Raw genomic sequence first — 20621 nt, 5'->3', positions numbered from 1 at the left:
ATTCGATCCGCTTGAGTCCACGGAGTCGGTCCGAAGACGGAGCCAGCGGAAAGAAGCAGTTGGCAGGAGGTCAAAGGTCGGCCCGAAGACGCAACGGTCCGGAATATGTCTGACTCCAGGTCTGTCCAGGTCTGCGACGGTGTGGCTCACCAGGGCCCCGCATGTGTGTGCGTGTGTGTCGGGGGGGCGAGAACGCAGGTGCTTTGTCTCTTACAAAACTTTATTAGAAAAGCTGAGAAGCCGCTCAGGTCCTGGCTCCCGGGTCCCGGAGTCCAGCTCCCGACCCGCCGGGCCCTGCTCTACCTCTGGGCGTGGATCTTGTAGCGCAGCACGAAGTAGGCCAGCAGCCGCAGGCAGAAGAAGAAGAGGGCCAGGACGATGAAGTCCAGGTAGAGTTTGGCCTCCAGCATGTCCAGCTCCTTCAGGATGGCCCGGGACTTCTGGAAGTGGCAGACCTGACCCGCCTCGCAGTGGAGGTCCTGCCGCTCCAGGCCGTAGATGGACAGGATGACGCCCTCGAAGCCGTACCTGCGAGGGAGGAGGGCAGAAGAGCTGAGTCCAGGGGCCACGGCGGGAGGCGGCGCCCCCACCTGACGTAGGAGACGTAGCACATCCACTGCAGGTACCAGGGCACCGTGTCGAAGCTGACGAAGAAGCCGGAGAAGAGCAGGACGGGGATGGCGGTGACCGGGCCCACGAAGGTGGCCACCTGCGGGCCGAGGCGGCAACTGCTGAGTCAGCGCCCCAAACAAGCACCACCCCCACCCCCCGTCTGACCTGGAGGGAGGTGGAGGCGGCGCCGATCAGCAGGCCCAGACTCTGAGCCACCAGCGAGGTGAGGACGCCCAGCGACAGGAAGAGGAGGAAGCGCGCCGCGTCCGGAGGCTGCGCCGTCATCCAGTACACGATGCTGCAGTAGACCAGCGGGAAGAGCACCTGAGGACGGGAGGCACGGGGTCAGGGGGGTCACGGGGGTCACGGGGGACGGCTCACCTGGAAGGGGACGTCGGCCATGGTCTTGGCCAAGTAGTAGGCCTTCAGACTGTACCAGTAGTTGAGATGCTCCCGGAGGAAGACGGCCATCTCCAGAGGAACTGCAACACACACACACACACACGCACGCACGCACGCACGCAGAGGTCCGGGGTGAGGGACTGGAGCGGCGGGGCCAGGGGGCGGGGCCAGGGCTCACAAGTGAGGACGGTGGGCATCAGCGCCGCAAACATCAGGAACAGCATGGAGAAGAAGAGGAAACCGGAGTTGCTGAGGACCTTCTTGGCCTCGTCGCCGATGCCCAGGTACAGCAGGCCGATCAGAAGTCCGATCAGGACGTGGGACGAGATCCTCAGGTGAGTCAGCACCTGGGGAGGCCAGAGGAACAGCGCTGAGACTGCGCCCGCACCGAGCAGCGCCGTCCAGCGGGTGTCTGACCGAGTCCCGGAGAATGCTGAGGAAGGTCCTCCTGAACAGGATGCAGAACTGAGTCATGCAGCTGGCGGAGAAGCTGTGACACCCCGCCGCCGCCGCCGCCGCCGGCTCCTGCGGACCCAGGCAGCGCGTCACAACACCGTCGGTGCATGCTCACCAGCGCACTCACCTCCTCGGCTTGCGGCCAGCCCGGCTCGCCGGCGCCGTTCAGCTGGGCCGGCTCCGGCTCCTCCCACTTCAGGTCCTGGACGGCCCTCACCAGGCGCACCGTGTGGTCCCCGTACTCCCCGGACGCCACCTCCATCACTGAGGGGGGTCAGGTGACAGGCATGAGCAGCGGCCCGGCGTGCGGGCGGCGCGGGGGGGGAGGCGGTACCGAAGTCGGCCGGGTTGTGGTAGGTGGGGCAGCTGAGGCCCAGCTCTCGCAGGTGGGACACCAGGGCCGACACCTTCCCGCGGTAGATGCACACACCCTGGCTCAGGACGTAGAGCTGCCACACACACACACGCACGCACGCACGGCTGCGGTGAGGGCGCAGCACCAGAGGCGGCGCCAGAGAGCGGACGGACCTGGTCGAAGAGCTCGAAGAGTTTGGCGCTGGGCTGGTGGATGGTGCAGATGATGGTGCGGCCGCCGCGAGCCAGAGACTTGAGCAGAGACAGGACCTGGAAGCAGGAGGAGCTGTCCAGGCCGCTGACGCACACACACACACGCACGCACGCACGCAGGGGTTAGAACGCCAGTGGTGCCGGGCCACGCCCCGCCCCGCCGGTTCTGACCTGGTGGGCTCGTCGAAGAACATGACGGGCGGGTTGTTGACCAGCTCCAGGGCGATGGCCAGCCTCTTCCTCTGACCGCCCGACAGCCGCGAGGTCCTGGTCCTGGCACACTCCAGCAGACCCAGTGCTCGGAGGATCTCCTGGACCTGAGGACATGGGAGCGCAGCGTCAGCGGCGGTGAGGGCGGCGGCGGCACGCGCCGGCACCTCTGACCATCTCTCCGCGCCGCTCCTTCTTCTCCTGGAGCTTCAGGCTGGCCGACACCTGAGGAGCAGACACACTCTTGGGTGGCGGTTCTGGCCGCCGGTGGGCGGTGGCGGGTCTGGTACCATCATGGCCTCCTGCACGCTCAGGTGCGGCAGAAGCATGTCGTCCTGCATGATGTAGCAGGAGACCTTCCTGAAGGAGCGCAGGTCTCTGGGCCGACCGTTGATCTGGATCTCGCCCTTCATTCCCGTCTCCCTGCGGGCAAGCGGGTCAGAAGAGCGGAGGCCCAGGGGCAGAGCGCTGGCCGGGGTCGCTGACCTGTACCCGGCCAGGATGTTCATCAGCGTGGACTTGCCGGCACCAGAGGGCCCCATGATGGCCACCAGGTTCCCGCTGCAGAAGCGTCCCGAGATTCCTCGCAGCAGCGACTTGTAACCTGAGACAGAAGCAGAACAAGGGCTGAGCCGGTTCCCACCCGGACCACAACAGGCCTTTGTCTCTGGGCCGGGACTCTGGTTTCAGAAGGGCCAGCCCGCTGACCTCCGACCCCTGTTCCCGGCATCATCAAACAGACAACGGTCACCGAGTGTTTCTGGTGTCAATGGCCGCCAGTGACCCGGAGTCACCTGCTCCACCGTCTTACCAGATCAAGAGATTAGCCAATCAGATTAGTGCAGCGTGACTGACAGTAACCTCAGGTCTGCAGGAGAAGCCCAGAGAGCACAGTAGTACAGAGGACAGAAGTATACAACAGAGGACAGAAGTACACAGCAGAGGACAGTAGTACAGAGCAGAGGACAGTAGTACACAGTAGAGGACAGTAGTACACAGAAGAGGACAGTAGTTCACAGTAGAGGACAGTAGTTCACAGTAGAGGACAGTAGTACACGGTAGAGGACAGTAGTACAGAGCAAAGGACAGTAGTACACGGTAGAGGACAGTAGTACAGAGCAGAGGACAGCAGTACACGGTAGAGGACAGTAGTACACAGTAGAGGACAGTAGTACACGGTAGAGGACAGTAGTACAGAGCAGAGGACAGCAGTACACGGTAGAGGACAGTAGTACAGAGCCGAGGACAGTAGTACACAGTAGAGGACAGTAGTACAGAGCAGAGGACAGTAGTACACAGTAGAGGACAGCAGTACACGGTAGAGGACAGTAGTACAGAGCCGAGGACAGTAGTACACAGTAGAGGACAGTAGTACAGAGTAGAGGACAGCAGTACACGGTAGAGGACAGTAGTACAGAGCCGAGGACAGTAGTACACAGTAGAGGACAGTAGTACACGATAGAGGACAGTAGTACACAGCAGAGGACAGTAGTACACAGTAGAGGACAGTAGTACACGGCAGAGGACAGTAGTACACAGAAGAGGACAGTAGTTCACAGTAGAGGACAGTAGTACACAGTAGAGGACAGTAGTACACAGAAGAGGACAGTAGTTCACAGTAGAGGACAGTAGTACAGAGCCGAGGACAGTAGTACACAGTAGAGGACACTAGTACAGAGTAGAGGACAGCAGTACACGGTAGAGGACAGTATTACACGATAGAGGACAGTAGTACACAGCAGAGGACAGTAATACAGAGCAGAGGACAGTAGTACACAGTAGAGGACAGTAGTTCACAGCAGAGGACAGTAGTACACAGTAGAGGACAGTAGTACACGGCAGAAGACAGTACTACACAACAGAGGACAGTAGTACACAGCAGAGGACAGTAGTACACAGTAGAGGACAGTAGTACACAGCAGAGGACAGTAGTACACAGTAGAGGACAGTAGTACACGGCAGAAGACAGTAGTACACAACAGAGGACAGTAGTACACAGTAGAGGACAGTAGTACACAACAGAGGACAGTAGTACAAAGCAGAGGACAGTAGTACACAGTAGAGGACAGTAGTACACGGCAGAGGACAGTAGTACACAGTCGAGGGCAGTAGTACCTGGCAGAGGACAGTAGTACACAGCAGAGGACAGCAGTACACAGTAGAAGACAGTAGTACACGGTAGAGAACAGTAGTATACTGTGTATACTAGTACTCGGTGATAGACAGTGAAATGTACCGGTACGCAGTGACAGAAATTGACATATACTGTATTAGTACGCAGTGATAGACAGTGACGTATACTAGTACGCAATGATAGACAGTGACATGTACTGGTACGCAGTGATACACAGTAGCGTATACTGTACTAGTACATAGTGATAGAAATTGATGTATGCTTTACTAGTACACAGTGATAGACAGTGACGTGTACTGGTTCAAAGTGATAGACAGTGACGTATATTAGTACGCAATGATAGACAGTGACATATACTGATACGCAGTGATAGACAGTGACGTATATTAGTACGCAATGATAGACAGTGACATGTACTGATACGCAGTGATAGACAGTGACGTGTACTGGTACGCAGTGATAGACAGTGACGTATACTAGTACGCAATGATAGACAGTGACGTATACTGGTACGCAGTGATAGACAGTGAGGTGTACTGTACTAGTACACAGTGATAGACGGTGACATATACTAGTACGCAGTGATAGATAGTGACGTATACTCGTACGCAGTGATAGACAGTGGCGTGGAGTGTACTAGTACACAGTGATAGACGGTGCCGTGTACTGTACTAGTACACAGTGATAGACGGTGACGGATACTAGTACGCAGTGATAGACAGTGCCGTGTACTGTACTAGTACACAGTGATAGACGGTGACGTATACTAGTACGCAATGATAGACAGTGGCATGTACTGTACTAGTACACAGTGATAGACGGTGACGTATACTAGTATGCAATGATAGACAGTGACATGTACTGGTACGCAGTGATAGACAGTGACGTATACTAGTATGCAATGATAGACAATGACATGTACTGGTACGCAGTGATAGACAGTGGTGTGTACTGTACTAGTACACAGTGATAGACGGTGACGTATACTAGTATGCAATGATAGACAGTGACATGTACTGGTACGCAATGATAGACAGTGGCATGTACTGATACGCAGTGATAGACAGTGACATGTACTGTACTAGTACACAGTGATAGACGGTGACGTATACTAGTATGCAATGATAGACAGTGACATGTACTGGTACGCAATGATAGACAGTGACATGTACTGGTACGCAGTGATAGACAGTGACGTATACTAGTACGCAATGATAGACAGTGACATGTACTGGTACGCAGTGATAGACAGTGGTGTGTACTGTACTAGTACACAGTGATAGACGGTGATGTGAACTGGTACAAAGTGATAGACACTGACGTATACTAGTACGCAATGATAGACAGTGACGTGTACTGTACTAGTACACAGTGATAGACGGTGACATATACTAGTACGCAGTGATAGATAGTGACGTATACTCGTACGCAGTGATAGACAGTGGCGTGGAGTGTACTAGTACACAGTGATAGACGGTGCCGTGTACTGTACTAGTACACAGTGATAGACGGTGACGGATACTAGTACGCAGTGATAGACAGTGCCGTGTACTGTACTAGTACACAGTGATAGACGGTGACGTATACTAGTACGCAATGATAGACAGTGGCATGTACTGTACTAGTACACAGTCATAGACGGTGACGTATACTAGTATGCAATGATAGACAGTGACATGTACTGGTACGCAGTGATAGACAGTGACGTATACTAGTATGCAATGATAGACAATGACATGTACTGGTACGCAGTGATAGACAGTGGTGTGTACTGTACTAGTACACAGTGATAGACGGTGACGTATACTAGTACGCAATGATAGACAGTGGCATGTACTGATACGCAGTGATAGACAGTGACATGTACTGTACTAGTACACAGTGATAGACGGTGACGTATACTAGTATGCAATGATAGACAGTGACATGTACTGGTACGCAATGATAGACAGTGACATGTACTGGTACGCAGTGATAGACAGTGACGTATACTAGTACGCAATGATAGACAGTGACATGTACTGGTACGCAGTGATAGACAGTGGTGTGTACTGTACTAGTACACAGTGATAGACGGTGATGTGAACTGGTACAAAGTGATAGACACTGACGTATACTAGTACGCAATGATAGACAGTGACGTGTACTGTACTAGTACACAGTGATAGACGGTGACGTATACTGTACTAGTACACAGTGATAGGCGTATGGCGTATAGAACAAGACTGTGAGTCTCAGTTGACAGCTTTGGAGTGGGCTTCTGTCTGAGACCTGAACTGGTCCTGTGCAGTGGATGGTCACCATGGAGGACGAGCTTGGACCCGTGGGGGTGCATTACCTCTCCTCCTCCACCAGGATCCCTCTGGGACTGTGTAGGAGATATCCCTGAAGTGGATGTTGACCGCTGGTCTCCGTGGCAACGAGGAGAACCTCTGGGCCTCCAGCAGGCTGCTGTGGTGCAGCTTCTTCTGGTGGCCGTGCAGCAGCGGCGTCTTCTGGCCGCCGGGAGCCCGAGCTCTCACCGCTTCGTCCACACTCACACACACCGACTGGGGATCCAGCATCAGATCTGGGGGTCCGTTGGAGGTCTGCGGGTAAAAAGAGGACAGAACACATGCAGCCAGGAGTCCAGCTGCCCCAGAGCAGGAGCCTGAGGAGGCCCGGTTCAGAGAGCCAGAGCCACCCGAGACAGGCCGGGGGCCACTCACCATGAGGATGGCGTTGGTGACGGACGGGCTGTGGACGGACCAGGCGGCCACCACGCAGGCCATGGCTGAGTGCTGCGGCTCCTCTGAGCCCGGACGGGACGGGCAGGATCTCCATGGAGGCTCCGCCCCTGTGGTAATCCGACCTCAGCCCCGCCCATGGAGACTCCGCCCCCGAGGTAATCCAACCTCAGCCCTGAGGCACGGCAGGTTGTGCGGTCTATTTAGGAAATCAGTCAGCGAGGTTGTGTAACTGCAGGTCGCTCAACAGTCCACACACACACACACACACAGGACTGCGAGGAGAGACCCGGGAAGGCGTGTCTTGGTCTCAGGTCCAGGGTGGAGGTCCAACCGTCAGAGCCTAAGCAGGACGGCTGGGACACCATCGCCAAGTCTGACTCGGTCAAACCACAATGGTCGGTTGGAGCTGGGACTTGCTGTCTGCCTTTGGTTTTCTGTTGAGTCCCAAGACTTGGACAGCGACTTACTGACTCCGAGAACCGCTAGGGTAGGTCTTTGACTCATCGCCATCTTACTGACTTGTTAGGCATCAGTAAACGACTCGCCATCTGATATGTGTGTGGTGAGACTTGGTCAGTGCTGATGTGCTTGTGACTCGTTTGGTTGACAGGCAGAGACAGAGAAGAGCAGGTCACGTGACGTCAGGCGAGCGAGCAGACACAAGTTTATTGGTCAGAAGGTTGGAGACACAGGCAGGTGACGGGCGGCAGACGAGACGCGGCGGAGGACTCGGCGGACCCGAGCGTCACTTGGTCTTCTTGTCGCCAGCCAACGTGTCGTGAAGCCCAGAGACGCACTTCTCAAACTGGTCCATCACCAGAGTCCCGTTCTGGTCAAAGAAGGCGGCCACCGACTTGGTGAACTCGCTCTCCCGCTGGACGCCAGTCTTTCCGTGGGTGAAGGAGACCCGCAGCGTGTACTGGTCGTCGAACCTGCGGACGGAGCGTGTCAGCTAGAGCCGACGCGGAGGGGGCGGAGCACTGACCGTTTGAGGGAGGAGGACAGCTGCCAGACGTGGTCCGGGTCCATCCCCGCCGGGTCCTTCTGCAGGGCCACCAGGAAGATGTTCTTCTCCTTGTAGGAGGTGTAGAGCGTCAGGACGCCCATCATGATGAAGTAGGTGATGGAGGCGGTCAAGGACAAGGACACAGAGGAACCTGGGAGCAGAGGGACGACTGGGACCGGCCGGAGTCGGCTGAAGGATATGAGACCACGCAGCAGGCCAGGACCGGCCTGGACTGGGGGAAGGGCCGGAGGTCGTCCCAGATCAGCGCCAAGATGGCGAACAGGCAGGAGACCGTGCAGATCAGCAGACGGCCGTCCACCAGCCCGAAGTTCTCCACGTAGCCAAACTTCTCCAGCACCACCTGCAGGGGGCAGCAGAGCGGTCAGAGCGGCCCAGGACGGGGCGCGCGCGGTGACGGAAGCACCTTCTTGGCGGCGTCGTCCAGGGAGTTCTTCACAGCGGCCCCGTCCCACTTGTCTATCTTCACCGGCTTCTCGTCGATTCTCCACTGGAAGACAGAGGCGCAAGATGAAGCCACCTGCGACGGAAGAGGCGCCGAGGCCGTGCACCCGCTCAGCACCTTCTGCTGGGAACCGGTGGGAGTCAGTGGATCAGAACGAGCAGCGCCACCACAAGTGCTGGACTCGGACCCGCAGACCGATTTCAACGCACGGGTGCAACAAGGCTCAGGGAGACTCAGACAAACGTTGACCAAACATTTACAGGGCCTTAAACTCTGTGTGTGTGTGTGTGTGTAGAAGTGGGTCAGGGCAGCGAGGTGCTGCGGTCGTCACGTGACCGCGCATGCTGGTGGCCAGGTTGGCTCACATCCGTACATTCGAAAAAATAACAACGCAAAATATGTTCTCACTCATCATTCACCGAATAAGGAAGAAAACAATAACTTGTCAAGTCATCGCATCCAAGTCGTTTACCATCGGCTGTCAACAAGTCACCAGCCCCGTCACAGCAACACGGCCACGGCCGGTGTCATGGCGACCGGCCACTTCAGCTGGCGGCCGGTGACGTCTGCTCCCTTGATCTTTTCCATTGGCAGATGAAGAACGGCAGAACCCGCTAATGTCTGCGATCAAACGATACACGGCAATAAGAGCTGTTACTGCCCTATTAGCTTCTTCATCCCGTTTTGCTTCCAGGGCTCAGGCTTATGACGTCATTTCCTGTCCACATGCGCACATGGGTGCAGCTGCTTGACACATAAATGAGAATCAAATGAGCAACGTCATTAGGCCACGCCTCACTACACGCTGGTATTTCACCAAGAGAAGCAGACTTTGAATGACTAAAGTACTACGCCCACGCATTAACTGTATTTTAACCTTATTTTATATATATCACTACATTTGACTTGTATTAAACCATTCGGATATTTTAACAAGATTGGAGATGAAATAATTGGATCTTTCTGTGCAATTTGCACGCAGTTTTCTATCTTGCCTACGAGGTCTCAGTTCATATGAGTATATACTCGGCAAATTACGTCTTGAAATACCAAGGTGCGCATGAGGACAGGAAATGACGTCATAAGCCTGAGCCCTGGAAACATAACGGGATGAAGAAGCAAATAGGGCAGTGACAAGAGGAAAACATTCACGAGTCTGTTCACGGCGCTTAGCGTTTCCGTTGACGTCACTATTCAGCGACGACGTGTTTGTGGAAAACGGTCTCCCGCAAGATGCGCGTGTTGAACACACGAACAAGCAGCAGCGTACGCTCCCGTCACAGTGCGAGCGAATGCGTGCGCGTCGCGGTTCAATATAGAGCTTGGTGTGCGTTCGTCCCAGGCAGCAGACCCCCGCACCACCCACAGTCCACTCGGCTGTTGACACGAGAGCAGCCGACTGCTGTCGCGCGCGCGCGCGTTTCCTGGAGGAAGCCGAGTGAAGGAGATGCCCTGTCACACACGGCTCTCTCTCCCTCCCTCTCTTTGTGCTCAAGTCAAAGTTGGGTGTCTTACTTTCTCCAGGAGTCCGCTCTTCCCACTGCGAGCTGCGGCCATGTTGCTTTTCTTCTGCGGCGGGAGTGAGCTGTCGTCTCCTGATAGGTTCTGAGAGCAAACTCCCGGTGACGTCATCTCTGCTCGACGTGCACTTAAAGACGCCAGAATGTGAATTGGGATGAATCAGTGTCGGTGGGGGCGCTGTCAACTGCAAACGGCAGCCTCAGAAAGTCCGCCACTCCGACAGAGACAGAAAAACACACAGCAGCTGAGCCTGAAGATGGAGGCGAAGAGAAGCGGGACACCTGGGCGCGCAGCTGCAGGATGATGCCGAGCCCCGCAGCAGCGGGCTCCGGAATGTTCCGGATGTGTGGCATGACAGAAGCTCTTCACTGCCGTGAATCAGCCGCCCGACACCAACGTGCACACGACAAAGCAGTGAGCGGACAGACAGGGAGTAGCCTTCATAATTTAATACTGAGGGTTGGAAACAAACAAGAGCGGTCCGGAAGTCAAAGTCCTCTTGGTTCTGTGGCTCACTGAACGGTCCGGATCCTGCTACGACTTGTCGTGGACTGGACCTCGCCGCCGCCCGGCGTTGCTCTTCCACGAGCGCAGGAAGTAGGAGTCCCGTGGCCTGCGGACAGACTTGCGCTCCTCCTGGTCAAACTGCCTCTGGAGCTGCAGGGCGAGCGACCGGTCGCGTCGCTCCTGCTGGATCCTCCTCAGAACCAGTCGCTGGTCCAAGTGCTCCAAGTCCTGGTGCGGATCCAGGTGTCTGGTCTTCTGGCGGCTCTTCCTGCTCCTCCCCGAGGACGAGCGCAGGCGGAGGTCAGGATCTTTCCTCGCCGCCTCCTTTGCTTGCAGACGACACAACCGGAAGCCAGAACTGCGGCCAAACAGGGTTTCTCCGGCGAACAGCGCCGGGCCGCCCGCCGCCTCCATGTCCGCACTCTCGCCCACCACCCGCTGGCCGTAACGAACGGCAGGGACTCGGATCTTGACCAGGTGCCCCGTGACCTCCTCCTCCGACTCGAAGTCCAGCTTTCTCTTGTTGCTGGCGGCGAGCGAGTTCCTGCCCCGGGCTGCGGTCTTGGCGCTGTGGTCCTCGCGAACCTCCAGCACCGGACTGGTCAGCGTGGCCTTGCAGTCCACTTTGAGGTTCTGGCGGTCCAGCTCGATCTGCCTCCACTTCTGCAGGACGGCCGGACTGGCCTCGTAGCTGGTGGCCTTGTGAAGACCTCGGCTCAGGTTTCGGGGCGTGGACTTGACGATGGTGGGCTCCAGGACTCGCCCGTCGGGGAGGCGCTTGGGCGGCGTGCAGGGCGAGCACACGATGGGCTTGAAGTGGTTGAGCTCTTCCGAGATGCTGTCGTTGCTGTCGGGGCTGACGGAACGTTCCGCTTGCGGCCGAGGGAGGCCCAGGGGCGTGGCCGCCGAGGTCATCGCCGCGCACCAGGCCAGCAGCCGGTCCGGGCCGGTGACGGGGGCCGAGGCGGAGCGGCGGTTCTCTGTGGACAGCAGGATTCCAGCGGCGGCACTGTGGTCCATTCCCACCTGCAGACGGCAGACATGGGTGAGCGGTCCATTCCGGCCCAGCACGGCCGCGATGCGCACCTCGCCCCTCGCGGCGGACAGCGGCGACCCCTTCAGCTTCCCTCTCTTCTGCTCCTCCTGGTCGGTGCAGCTACGGCTCCTCTGGGAAGCCCTGCACGAGTAGAGGTCAGAGGTCACGGCAGGGGTCCGGATGCTGAGGTTCGGGAGACTCACCCGGAGACATTCCTGACAAAGGCGGACTTGTTCCTGACCCTCCAGCCCAGGGGCTCCTCGTTCTCAGAATCCGACCGCGCCACCTGGAGAACGGAGGCCTGGTCACCAACCCGCATGCATGCACCCCCAACTCCCACCCACCTGCTCTTCCTCACGCTGGCCAACTTCAGACCTCCTCCTCCTCCTCATCCTCCTCCTGCTGCTGACCTTCTCTCCTTCGTCCGACACCTGAGCAGCAAAGAGCCATGAGGTTCAGGAGGCTGCAGGCGGCGCGGACACTCCAGGACTCACCCTGAGTTTCGTGCCGGCGGACACGTCTGCGGACCTCAGGACGACAGCAGGGCAGACAAACGTCCCTGTGGAACCAGAACCAGAGGGTCACCTCCACTCTGTAGCATGGCAGTCCCTGCCACACGAGTCACCGAGTGCCAGTCCTTCATCACGCGTCACCTCAAAACTGTTAGGCACAGCTACGGAAGGGGGCGCTGGTGTTTCAAGAGTGAGAAAAGTTAGACCCGAAACGCTTCTTTCCCAGTCATTCAAAGTCGAAACAAGTCCGAACTCGGAGAGATCAGGGTCCGAGTCATCTTTCAGAGGAACTAGTCCGGACAAGCCCGCGGCTCTCGTGACTTCCGTGACGTCACGAGAGCCGCGAGAGGGCAACTTTGGACTCAAGTCGAGCAGTTTTCAACGAACCGCCCCCAGCTGCGCTCACCTGCGCGGCTCTCGCCGTCTCTCCACCTCTGGAAGCGCTGGCTGAAGCCGGACTGGCCCCGGGCCGGGCAGGCCGCGTGGAAAGTGCCGCCGGACTGGCTCGTGGCCTCGGCTCCACACCCTGGGCTGCACCGCGGCCCGGCTCCCTGGGCGGAGGCACCGAGCCGCGTGGCGGCGGACGTTCCGCCGGGTCGCCCCGCGGACCCGCTGGTCGCCATCTTACCTGACGGCTCGGAGTGAAAACAAACCCCGCCTTCCCGCGAGGGCAGCCCGCCAACAGCGGCGCAATCCTTTCAAAATAAAACGACAGCTCGTAAGTGATCAAAAACACACGTCATCTTTCCAAACAACAGTCAGGAGCAACACGGCGCCCCGCGGTGTTTTTGCGGTTTCAATCCCGGAGCCAGCGACTGACGGGGGGAACCGGAAGTGGGGTCTGAACGCGGCCACTTCCAACTGCGTGTGTGCTGGGAGCCCATTCTCCACTGCGTGAAAGCTCGTGGACAACGCGGCGCCTCACCTTGTCTAATTTTCGTTTTCGGGCCGTTCAGGCTCGAACTAAGTCAATAAATGCTTGCGATGGGCGGGGTTTGTGACCTCCTTCTTCTTCTTGTCTTCAGGTCGCGGCGCCCCTCAACAGTGTTGAAAAGAGCGCCCCCGGTGGTATGGGTTTATATCGCAAGTTCCACTGACTTGCACGCAGACGTCAGCGTTCGCTCTGAAGCCGCCTCCCTCCAGAGCGACTCTGGTGTGGATCAACCTCGGGCTGTGCGCTCTGTGGGTTGACTTCAGTCTATGTTGTGGTCTCGTCGGCAACGCTGTGCTTTGGGCAGTTCCCCCTCCGACCGACAGGACGCGCTCCAGTCATGGCGGCGCCGTGTGGGTGAGCGTTTGACCGGCGCGACAGTCGTTCCCTCGCGGCCCCACGACTCGGTCGCGTGGCCCGACGATGCGTGGCGGCGCGCCGCGGGTGGAGGTGGTGCGCCTGGGTCTGGTCTCGTACCTGGAGGCGCTGCGCCTGCAGCAGCTGTACGTGACGCGCCACCAGAGCGGACCGGCGAACGCCTTGTTGCTGTGCGAGCACCCGCCCGTCTACACCACCGGGATCCGCCACAAAGCCTACCCCGCCCCGCTGCTGGAGGAGCTCCGCCGGCTCGGAGCCGAGGTGCACCGCGCCAACAGAGGAGGTCTCATCACCTTCCACGGTCCTGGACAGCTGGTCTGCTACCCCGTGCTCCACCTGGGCTTCTTCAAGAAGGTGGATGGAGGTCTGAGTGGTGACGACGGTGGAGATGATGGTGGAGGACTGAGTGGAGACGACGGTGGAGATGATGGTGGAGATGATGGTGGAGATGATGGTGGAGATGATGGTGGAGGACTGAGTGGAGACGATGGTGGAGATGATGGTGGAGGACTGAGTGGAGACGACGGTGGAGATGATGGTCGAAATGATGGTGGAGATGATGGTGGAGGACTGAGTGGAGATGATGGTGGAGGACTGAGTGGAGATGACGGTAGAGATGATGGTGGAGATGACGGCGGAGGACTGAGTGGAGATGACAGTGGAGATGATGGTGGAGGACTGAGTGGAGATGACAGTGGAGATGATGGTGGAGATGACGGTGGAGGACTGAGTGGAGACGACGGTGGAGACGACGGTGGAGATGATGGTGGAGGACTGAGTGGAGACGACGGTGGAGATGATGGTGGAGGTCTGAGTGGAGACGATGGTGGAGATGATGGTGGAGGACTGAGTGGAGACGACGGTGGAGATGATGGTAGAGATGATGGTGGAGATGATGGTGGAGGACTGAGTGGAGACGATGGTGGAGATGATGGTGGAGGACTGAGTGGAGACGATGGTGGAGATGATGGTGGAGGACTGAGTGGAGACGACGGTGGAGATGATGGTGGAGGACTGAGTGGAGACGACGGTGGAGATGATGGTGGAGGACTGAGTGGAGATGACAGTGGAGATGATGGTGGAGGACTGAGTGGAGATGACGGTAGAGATGATGGTGGAGATGACGGCGGAGGACTGAGTGGAGATGACAGTGGAGATGATGGTGGAGGACTGAGTGGAGATGACGGTGGAGATGATGGTGGAGGACTGAGTGGAGATGACAGTGGAGATGATGGTGGAGGACTGAGTGGAGACGACGGTGGAGACGACGGTGGAGATGATGGTGGAGGACTGAGTGGAGACGACGGTGGAGATGATGGTGGAGGTCTGAGTGGAGACAATGGTGGAGATGATGGCGGAGATGATGGTGGAGGACTGAGTGGAGACGACGGTGGAGATGATGGTGGAGGTCTGAGTGGAGACGACGGTGGAGATGATGGTAGAGATGATGGTGGAGATGATGGTGGAGATGATGGTGGAGGACTGAGTGGAGACGATGGTGGAGATGACGGCGGAGGACTGAGTGGAGACGACGGTGGAGATGATGTCATTTGTTTACGTCTGTGATTATGTGCGTAGCAAACATGTGACTCGGCGTCTCCGTGTCCTCAGAGTGTGCGCTGGTACGTGGGGGAGCTGGAGAAGACCGTCATCTCCATGTGCCGGAGGCTGGCGATTTCAGCGTCGACGTCCCCTCACACGGGCGTCTGGGTGGGGGAGAACAAGATTTGTGCCATCGGTGGGTGGTCCTGCCGCGAGCGTGCACTTTGTTCCGGAGTGACGGGCCCATCTCTTTGGCAGGAATCCACTGCGGCCGCTACGTGACGTCGCACGGCTTCGCCCTCAACTGCAGCACTGAGCTCAGCTGGTTCCGACACATTGTGCCGTGTGGCGTGGAGGGCAAGGGCGTGACCTCGCTGAGCGCGGAGCTGCGGCGCCGCGTGACGGTGGACGAGGCCGTCCCGCACCTGCTGGACGCCTTCGCTCTGCACTTTGGCTGCCGCCTGGTGGAGGGCGGGCGCCTGAACCTGCCCCCTGCGGAGGGCGCTGGCGTTCGTGGCGGCCAATAAAATGACAGGAAGTCACGTGACTCCTCGCTGCACGGTGTGTGTCGTCTGGTGGACACTGGTCTGGTCTCTCAAGGAGAACCGCGCTCCACTGCTGTTGAGCTTCGTGTGCTTTTATTGTGGAGGCAGACCGGAAACGGCCCGGCGGATGTCGACGGCTTACGAACCGAAAGGCGCAGTGGCGGCGCACCGTATTTAGCCCTGGCGAGCGGGACGAGCCGCGCGCCCCCGGGACTCCTCTCACGGTGCCGGCCACTTGAGCTCGCCTCGGAGCCTCGTCATGGGGGACGATCCCGGGGACCTGAACGCCAACGCGCTGCCGAAGAGCAGCACCGGCGACCCGCAGCTGGATGCCGCGGTGCTGCAGTGGCTCGCCTGGGACAAGGTGGGTCCGAACGACGGCACGGAGACGTGCGTTTGGTCGGTTGTCTGACCGGCCGTCTGTAGTTTGGCGAGGATCGCCCGCAGTGCGGACTCGCAGGCGGACCTTATTTGGGCGCAGCGAGCGCCACTCATTGGCTTGGATCCCGTCTCTCTGTCACGCGCCCACAGAACGGTCGCACCCGCAGCCAGGTGGAGTCGCTGCTGGCGGCGGGTCAGGTGGAGCAGCTGCGCTCCAGACTCTGCAGCCGCTTGAGTTTTGGCACCGCCGGTCTGAGAGCACCGATGGGAGCCGGGTTCAACCGCATCAACGACCTCACCGTCATCCAGTCCACCCAGGTCAGTCCGGGCCTCAAAGGTCAAGGTCAAGCTGAGGGCCAGCCGCCTGCCGTCTCTCCAGGGTCTCCACAGCTACCTGCTGCGGACTCAGCCGGACCTGGCCAGCAAGGGCGTGGTGGTGGGCTTCGACAACCGCGGGCAGCAGGAGAGCGCCTGCAGCAGCCGCCGGTAACCAGCCGGCGTCTCCGTGCCGACAGCCTCGGCCCACGCCCTGTCTGTGTTGCAGACTGGCCGCGCTGACCGCCGCCGTGCTCCTCAGCCGGGACGTGCCCGTTCACCTCTTCGGCGCCATGGTCCCCACGCCGTTCGTGGTGAGAGGACGAGGACGAGGGGGAGGGGGTCCTCGCAGCCTCCTCACGTCTCTCTCGCTGTTCCAGCCGTACGCCGTGAAGAAGCTGGCCGCCGCCGCCGGGGTGATGGTCACGGCCTCGCACAACCCCCGAGAAGACAACGGCTACAAGGTGGGGCGCCGCTCCACGGCTCCTCCGGCCTGCTGACCGCTGCCCTGCGCCCCCCTGCAGGTCTACTGGAGCAGCGGCGCTCAGATCTGCTGGCCTCATGACCGAGAGATCCTGCGGTGCGTGGAGGCCCAGCTGGAGCCCTGGTCCGCCGCCTGCTGGGACGAGAGCCTGGCGGAGAGGAGCCCGCTGAGGACCGACCCGCTGCTGCCGATCACCGGCCGCTACATGGAAGAGGTGGCCTTGCTCTGCTTCCACAGGTGAGAGCTGCGGCGGCCGGCTGCAGACCCGAGGGCAGGAAGTGGCATGTGTGGTGCCGGCAGGTCGCTCAACAGCCGCTGTGGCCTGCGCTTCGTCCACTCCTCCTTCCACGGCGTGGGCCACGCCTTCGTCCAGCAGGCCTTCGCCGCCTTCGGCTTCCTCCCGCCGATCCCCGTCCCCGAGCAGAGAGACCCCGACCCGGACTTCCCCACGGTGCCCTGCCCGAACCCAGAGGAGGGACTGTCGGTTCTGGTGGGTTGCGGGCGCGGTCCCCTGGGCTGCGGCGCGGCCCTGACGCCGCCGTGTGTCTCGCAGGAGCTGCCTCTGCGTTTGGCGGAGCGGGAAGACGCCCGGGTGGTGATGGCGACGGACCCGGACGCCGACCGCTTGGCCGTGGCCGAGCGCTTGGCCGACGGGTGAGTGCGCGGCCGCGGCGGCTGCGTGGACCCTGGTCTGGCCTCTGTCTGTGCCGCAGGAGCTGGAAGGTCTTCTCTGGGAACGAGCTCGCCGCCCTGCTGGCCTGGTGGATGTTCTTCAACTGGAAGAGGGCTCACCCGGACCCCGCCGGCGCCGCCGCCCTCTACATGTTGGCCACCACCGTCTCCTCCAAGATCCTGCGCACCATGGCCCGGGCGGAAGGCTTCCAGTTTGAGGTGACCTTTCTGGGACGGTCTCACCTGCCCACGTCAGACTCAACTTCCTGTTTCAACAGGAAACTCTTCCGGGCTTCAAGTGGGTCGGGAACAGGATCCATGAACTGAGCCAGGAGGGAAAGACGGTCCTGTTTGCCTTCGAGGAGTCCATCGGTGGGTTGAGGCCGGACCGGGGCCGGCGCCGCCGCCGCCGCCTGACCTCCTCCGCTCCGGTGTGTCGGCAGGGTTCCTGTGCGGAAGCTTGGTCCCGGAGAAGGACGCCGTGAGTTCTGCTGCCGTCGTGGCTGAGATGAGCTGCTACCTCCAGAACCAGGGCCTGACCCTGACCCGACAGCTGCTGCACATCTACCAAACGTAGGCCCGGGTGAGCCCGCTCGCCGGGACCCTCACCGCCTCTCCCTTGTCCTCCTCAGCTACGGCTTCCACCTGGCCTCCACCTCCTACGTGACCTGCACCGACCCGCGCACCGTCCGCTCCATCTTCACCGGGCTCAGGAACTTCCGGGGCCCGGGTTCGTACCCGACGGTCTGCGGCGGCGTCCCGATCGTCCAGGTCCGGGACGTCACCACCGGATACGACAGCGGTCAGCCAGACCGCCGCTCGGTACGCGTCCCAGAGGGGTTGGCGGTGCGAAGACGTGGTGGCGCGAGCGACCTGCCTCTTGTGCGCAGGTTCTACCGGTGACCCGGTCCAGTCAGATGATCACCTTCACGCTGCAGAACGGAGTCACCGCCACGCTGAGGGCCAGCGGCACCGAACCCAAAATCAAGTTTTACACGGAGCTGTGCGCCGCACCAGGTCAAAGGTCAGTGCTGGTCTCGGTCGGTTGGAAGTGTGGCTCGATGGCTGCACGGAGGTCATGTGACACACCAGTCCGACGCACTTTATTGAGCAGCGCCACGTGGCGCCGGCAGCGCCCTGCACGCCGTCTGCCGCCAACGCTGCCGACCTTCTTTCCGCAGTGACTTCAGGGGTCTGGAGGAGGAGCTGCAGCGAGCGAGCGCCGCGCTGGTGGACGACTTCCTGGAGCCGGAGAGGAACCACCTGATCCGCCGCCAGGTCCAGCAGAGGACAGCGGGGGGCGCTGTGTGTGTTCCCGCTTGTGTGGAGATGTTTGTCGGTGTCAGTCAATAAAGTCCCGACCCGTCCGCCTGAGCCGCTCCGTCTCGGCCGCCGCTCAAGCCGGGCCTCCTTTGCCGAGGCCGAAGCCGCGCAGGAGCCGCGTCCGGATCTGCTGCAGGTTGATGCCGTAGATGATGGGGTTGATGAGCGGCGGCACCACCAGGTACTCGGCCGCCAGCATGTTCTGCAGCGCCTGCAGGCTCCCGCCGTAGCGCGAGAACATGGAGTCAAAGAGCAGCATGGCGGTGAAGACCAGCAGCGCCACCAGGTGGGGCAGGCAGGTCTGCGCCACCTTGCGGCGGTGGGAGCTGGAGTTGAGCGAGGCGCGCACCAGGTGGCCGTACGAGAGCAGGATCAGCGCGGCCTGCGACACGTGCGAGAGCATCAGCACGTAGCCGTAGATGTCGTTGAGCGTGGTGTCGCCGCACGCCAGCTTCACCACCTCCCAGTTGGTGCAGAAGAGCTTGTGGATGTGGTGGCCGCAGAGCGGCAGGCGGGCGGTCAGCGACACGCCCAGCAGGGCCTCCAGCAGCGGGAAGAGCCAGCAGAGCAGCAGCAGCCGCGCCACCCTCTGCGCCGTCATCACGCCGTGGTACTGCAGCGGCCTGCAGATGGCCAGGTAGCGGTCGTACGCCATGACGGTCAGGATGCAGAACTCGCAGAAGACGTAGCTGTAGGTGAAGGTCATCTGCAGCAGGCAGCCGGCGTAGGAGACGCGGTGGGCGTCGGCCAACAGGTCGTGCAGCAGCTTGGGGTAGAAGCTGGAGGCGCCCAGCAGCCCGTTCAGGCACAGGTTGGACAGGAAGATGTAGAGCGGCTGGTGCAGCGCCGCCTCCGCGCACACCGTGGCCACCAGGGCCACGTTGACCAGGATGGTGAGCAGGTAGGAGGCCAGGGCGAAGGAGAAGTACACCTGCCGCTGCAGGGCCGTGTGGTTGAGGCCGTGCAGCGCGAAGACCAGCTGGCTGTTGTTCTCCATGACCGCCGGCTGCTCTGTGCCGCCGCCCGCGCTTATACGCCTGCCCCGAGCCCTGGCTGCAGGCCACGCCCCCTGACGTCGCCGTGCCACTTCAGCAGGGCTCAGGTGACCACATCAGGGTCAGGTGACTTCAGCGGGGGTCAGGTGACCACATCAGGGTCAGGTGACTTCAGCGGGGGTCAGGTGACCACATCAGGGTCAAGTGACTTCAGCAGGGCTCAGGTGACCACATCAGGCTCAGGTGACCACATCAGGGTCAGGTGACTTCAGCGGGGGTCAGGTGACCACATCAGGGTCAGGTGACTTCAGCGGGGGTCAGGTGACCACATCAGGGTCAAGTGACTTCAGCAGGGCTCAGGTGACCACATCAGGCTCAGGTGACCACATCAGGGTCAGGTGACTTCAGCGGGGGTCAGGTGACCACATCAGGGTCAGGTGACTTCAGCGGGGGTCAGGTGACCACATCAGGGTCAAGTGACTTCAGCAGGGCTCAGGTGACCACATCAGGGTCAGGTGACTTCAGTGGGGGTCAGGTGACCACATCAGGCTCAGGTGACCACATCAGGGTCAGGTGACTTCAGCGGGGGTCAGGTGACCACATCAGGGTCAGGTGACTTCAGCGGGGGTCAGGTGACCACATCAGGGTCAGGTGACTTCAGCGGGGGTCAGGTGACCACATCAGGGTCAGGTGACTTCAGCCGGGCTCAGGTGACCACATCAGGGTCAGGTGACTTCAGCCGGGCTCAGGTGACCACATCAGGGTCAGGTGACTTCAGCGGGGGTCAGGTGACCACATCAGGGTCAAGTGACTTCAGCAGGGCTCAGGTGACCACATCAGGCTCAGGTGACCACATCAGGGTCAGGTGACTTCAGCGGGGGTCAGGTGACCACATCAGGG

General features: G+C 59.9%; 6 protein-coding genes across 11 annotated transcripts; 2 read left to right on the top strand and 4 right to left on the bottom strand.

Moving 5' to 3' along the window:
• Positions 1-213: 213 nt before the first annotated feature.
• On the bottom strand, positions 214-7576 carry abcg1 (ATP-binding cassette, sub-family G (WHITE), member 1). Of its 3 annotated transcripts, XM_053880184.1 has the most exons (15): positions 7090-7288; positions 6720-6969; positions 2734-2851; positions 2538-2670; positions 2422-2472; positions 2209-2354; positions 1999-2122; positions 1805-1919; positions 1598-1734; positions 1432-1539; positions 1193-1361; positions 994-1094; positions 778-936; positions 591-709; positions 214-528 (listed from the first exon to the last, which is right to left on the bottom strand). In XM_053880184.1, the coding sequence occupies exons 1-15, from the start codon at positions 7150-7152 to the stop codon at positions 300-302; spliced, it is 2022 nt and encodes a 673-aa protein (XP_053736159.1). In that variant the 5' UTR covers positions 7153-7288; the 3' UTR covers positions 214-299. The 3 variants fall into 3 exon arrangements, with proteins under 3 accessions (XP_053736159.1, XP_053736142.1, XP_053736152.1); XM_053880167.1 differs by having other exon boundaries at positions 1805-2354; positions 2422-2670; positions 7090-7576; XM_053880177.1 differs by lacking the exons at positions 214-528; positions 591-709 and having other exon boundaries at positions 734-936; positions 1193-1539; positions 1805-2354; positions 2422-2670; positions 7090-7576.
• A 182-nt stretch (positions 7577-7758) lies between these two features.
• On the bottom strand, positions 7759-10226 carry spcs2 (signal peptidase complex subunit 2). Its single transcript, XM_053880725.1, has 5 exons — positions 10095-10226; positions 8541-8624; positions 8318-8477; positions 8096-8231; positions 7759-8042 (listed from the first exon to the last, which is right to left on the bottom strand). Exons 1-5 carry the CDS (start codon positions 10209-10211, stop codon positions 7856-7858), a joined length of 684 nt encoding a protein of 227 aa, XP_053736700.1. The 5' UTR covers positions 10212-10226; the 3' UTR covers positions 7759-7855.
• A 308-nt stretch (positions 10227-10534) lies between these two features.
• Positions 10535-13216, bottom strand: rnf169 (ring finger protein 169). Of its 2 annotated transcripts, XM_053880450.1 has the most exons (7): positions 13081-13120; positions 12562-12850; positions 12138-12202; positions 11988-12074; positions 11847-11929; positions 11694-11784; positions 10535-11633 (listed from the first exon to the last, which is right to left on the bottom strand). In XM_053880450.1, exons 2-7 carry the CDS (start codon positions 12776-12778, stop codon positions 10635-10637), a joined length of 1542 nt encoding a protein of 513 aa, XP_053736425.1. In that variant the 5' UTR covers positions 12779-12850; positions 13081-13120; the 3' UTR covers positions 10535-10634. The 2 variants fall into 2 exon arrangements, with proteins under 2 accessions (XP_053736425.1, XP_053736417.1); XM_053880442.1 differs by having other exon boundaries at positions 12562-13216.
• A 47-nt stretch (positions 13217-13263) lies between these two features.
• lipt2 (lipoyl(octanoyl) transferase 2) lies at positions 13264-15547 on the top strand. Its single transcript, XM_053880710.1, has 3 exons — positions 13264-13818; positions 15076-15202; positions 15265-15547. Exons 1-3 carry the CDS (start codon positions 13510-13512, stop codon positions 15531-15533), a joined length of 705 nt encoding a protein of 234 aa, XP_053736685.1. The 5' UTR covers positions 13264-13509; the 3' UTR covers positions 15534-15547.
• A 223-nt stretch (positions 15548-15770) lies between these two features.
• On the top strand, positions 15771-18771 carry pgm2l1 (phosphoglucomutase 2-like 1). Of its 3 annotated transcripts, none has more exons than XM_053880271.1 (14): positions 15771-15915; positions 16083-16250; positions 16312-16418; positions 16477-16561; positions 16628-16711; positions 16772-16968; positions 17032-17221; positions 17285-17385; positions 17445-17622; positions 17682-17775; positions 17847-17976; positions 18036-18225; positions 18294-18427; positions 18585-18771. In XM_053880271.1, the coding sequence occupies exons 1-14, from the start codon at positions 15811-15813 to the stop codon at positions 18754-18756; spliced, it is 1935 nt and encodes a 644-aa protein (XP_053736246.1). In that variant the 5' UTR covers positions 15771-15810; the 3' UTR covers positions 18757-18771. The 3 variants fall into 3 exon arrangements, with proteins under 3 accessions (XP_053736246.1, XP_053736260.1, XP_053736250.1); XM_053880285.1 differs by having other exon boundaries at positions 17847-17884; positions 18585-18732; XM_053880275.1 differs by having other exon boundaries at positions 17682-17884.
• Positions 18772-18799: 28 nt separating this feature from the next.
• On the bottom strand, positions 18800-19723 carry LOC128768673 (olfactory receptor 6N1-like). Its single transcript, XM_053881735.1, has one exon. The coding sequence runs from the start codon at positions 19721-19723 to the stop codon at positions 18800-18802; it is 924 nt and encodes a 307-aa protein (XP_053737710.1).
• Positions 19724-20621: the final 898 nt, after the last annotated feature.

This window comes from Synchiropus splendidus, chromosome 1 (assembly GCF_027744825.2).
Source record: "Synchiropus splendidus isolate RoL2022-P1 chromosome 1, RoL_Sspl_1.0, whole genome shotgun sequence".
Lineage (NCBI taxonomy): Eukaryota > Metazoa > Chordata > Actinopteri > Syngnathiformes > Callionymidae > Synchiropus > Synchiropus splendidus.
This window is presented reverse-complemented; position numbering and strand designations above follow the sequence as displayed.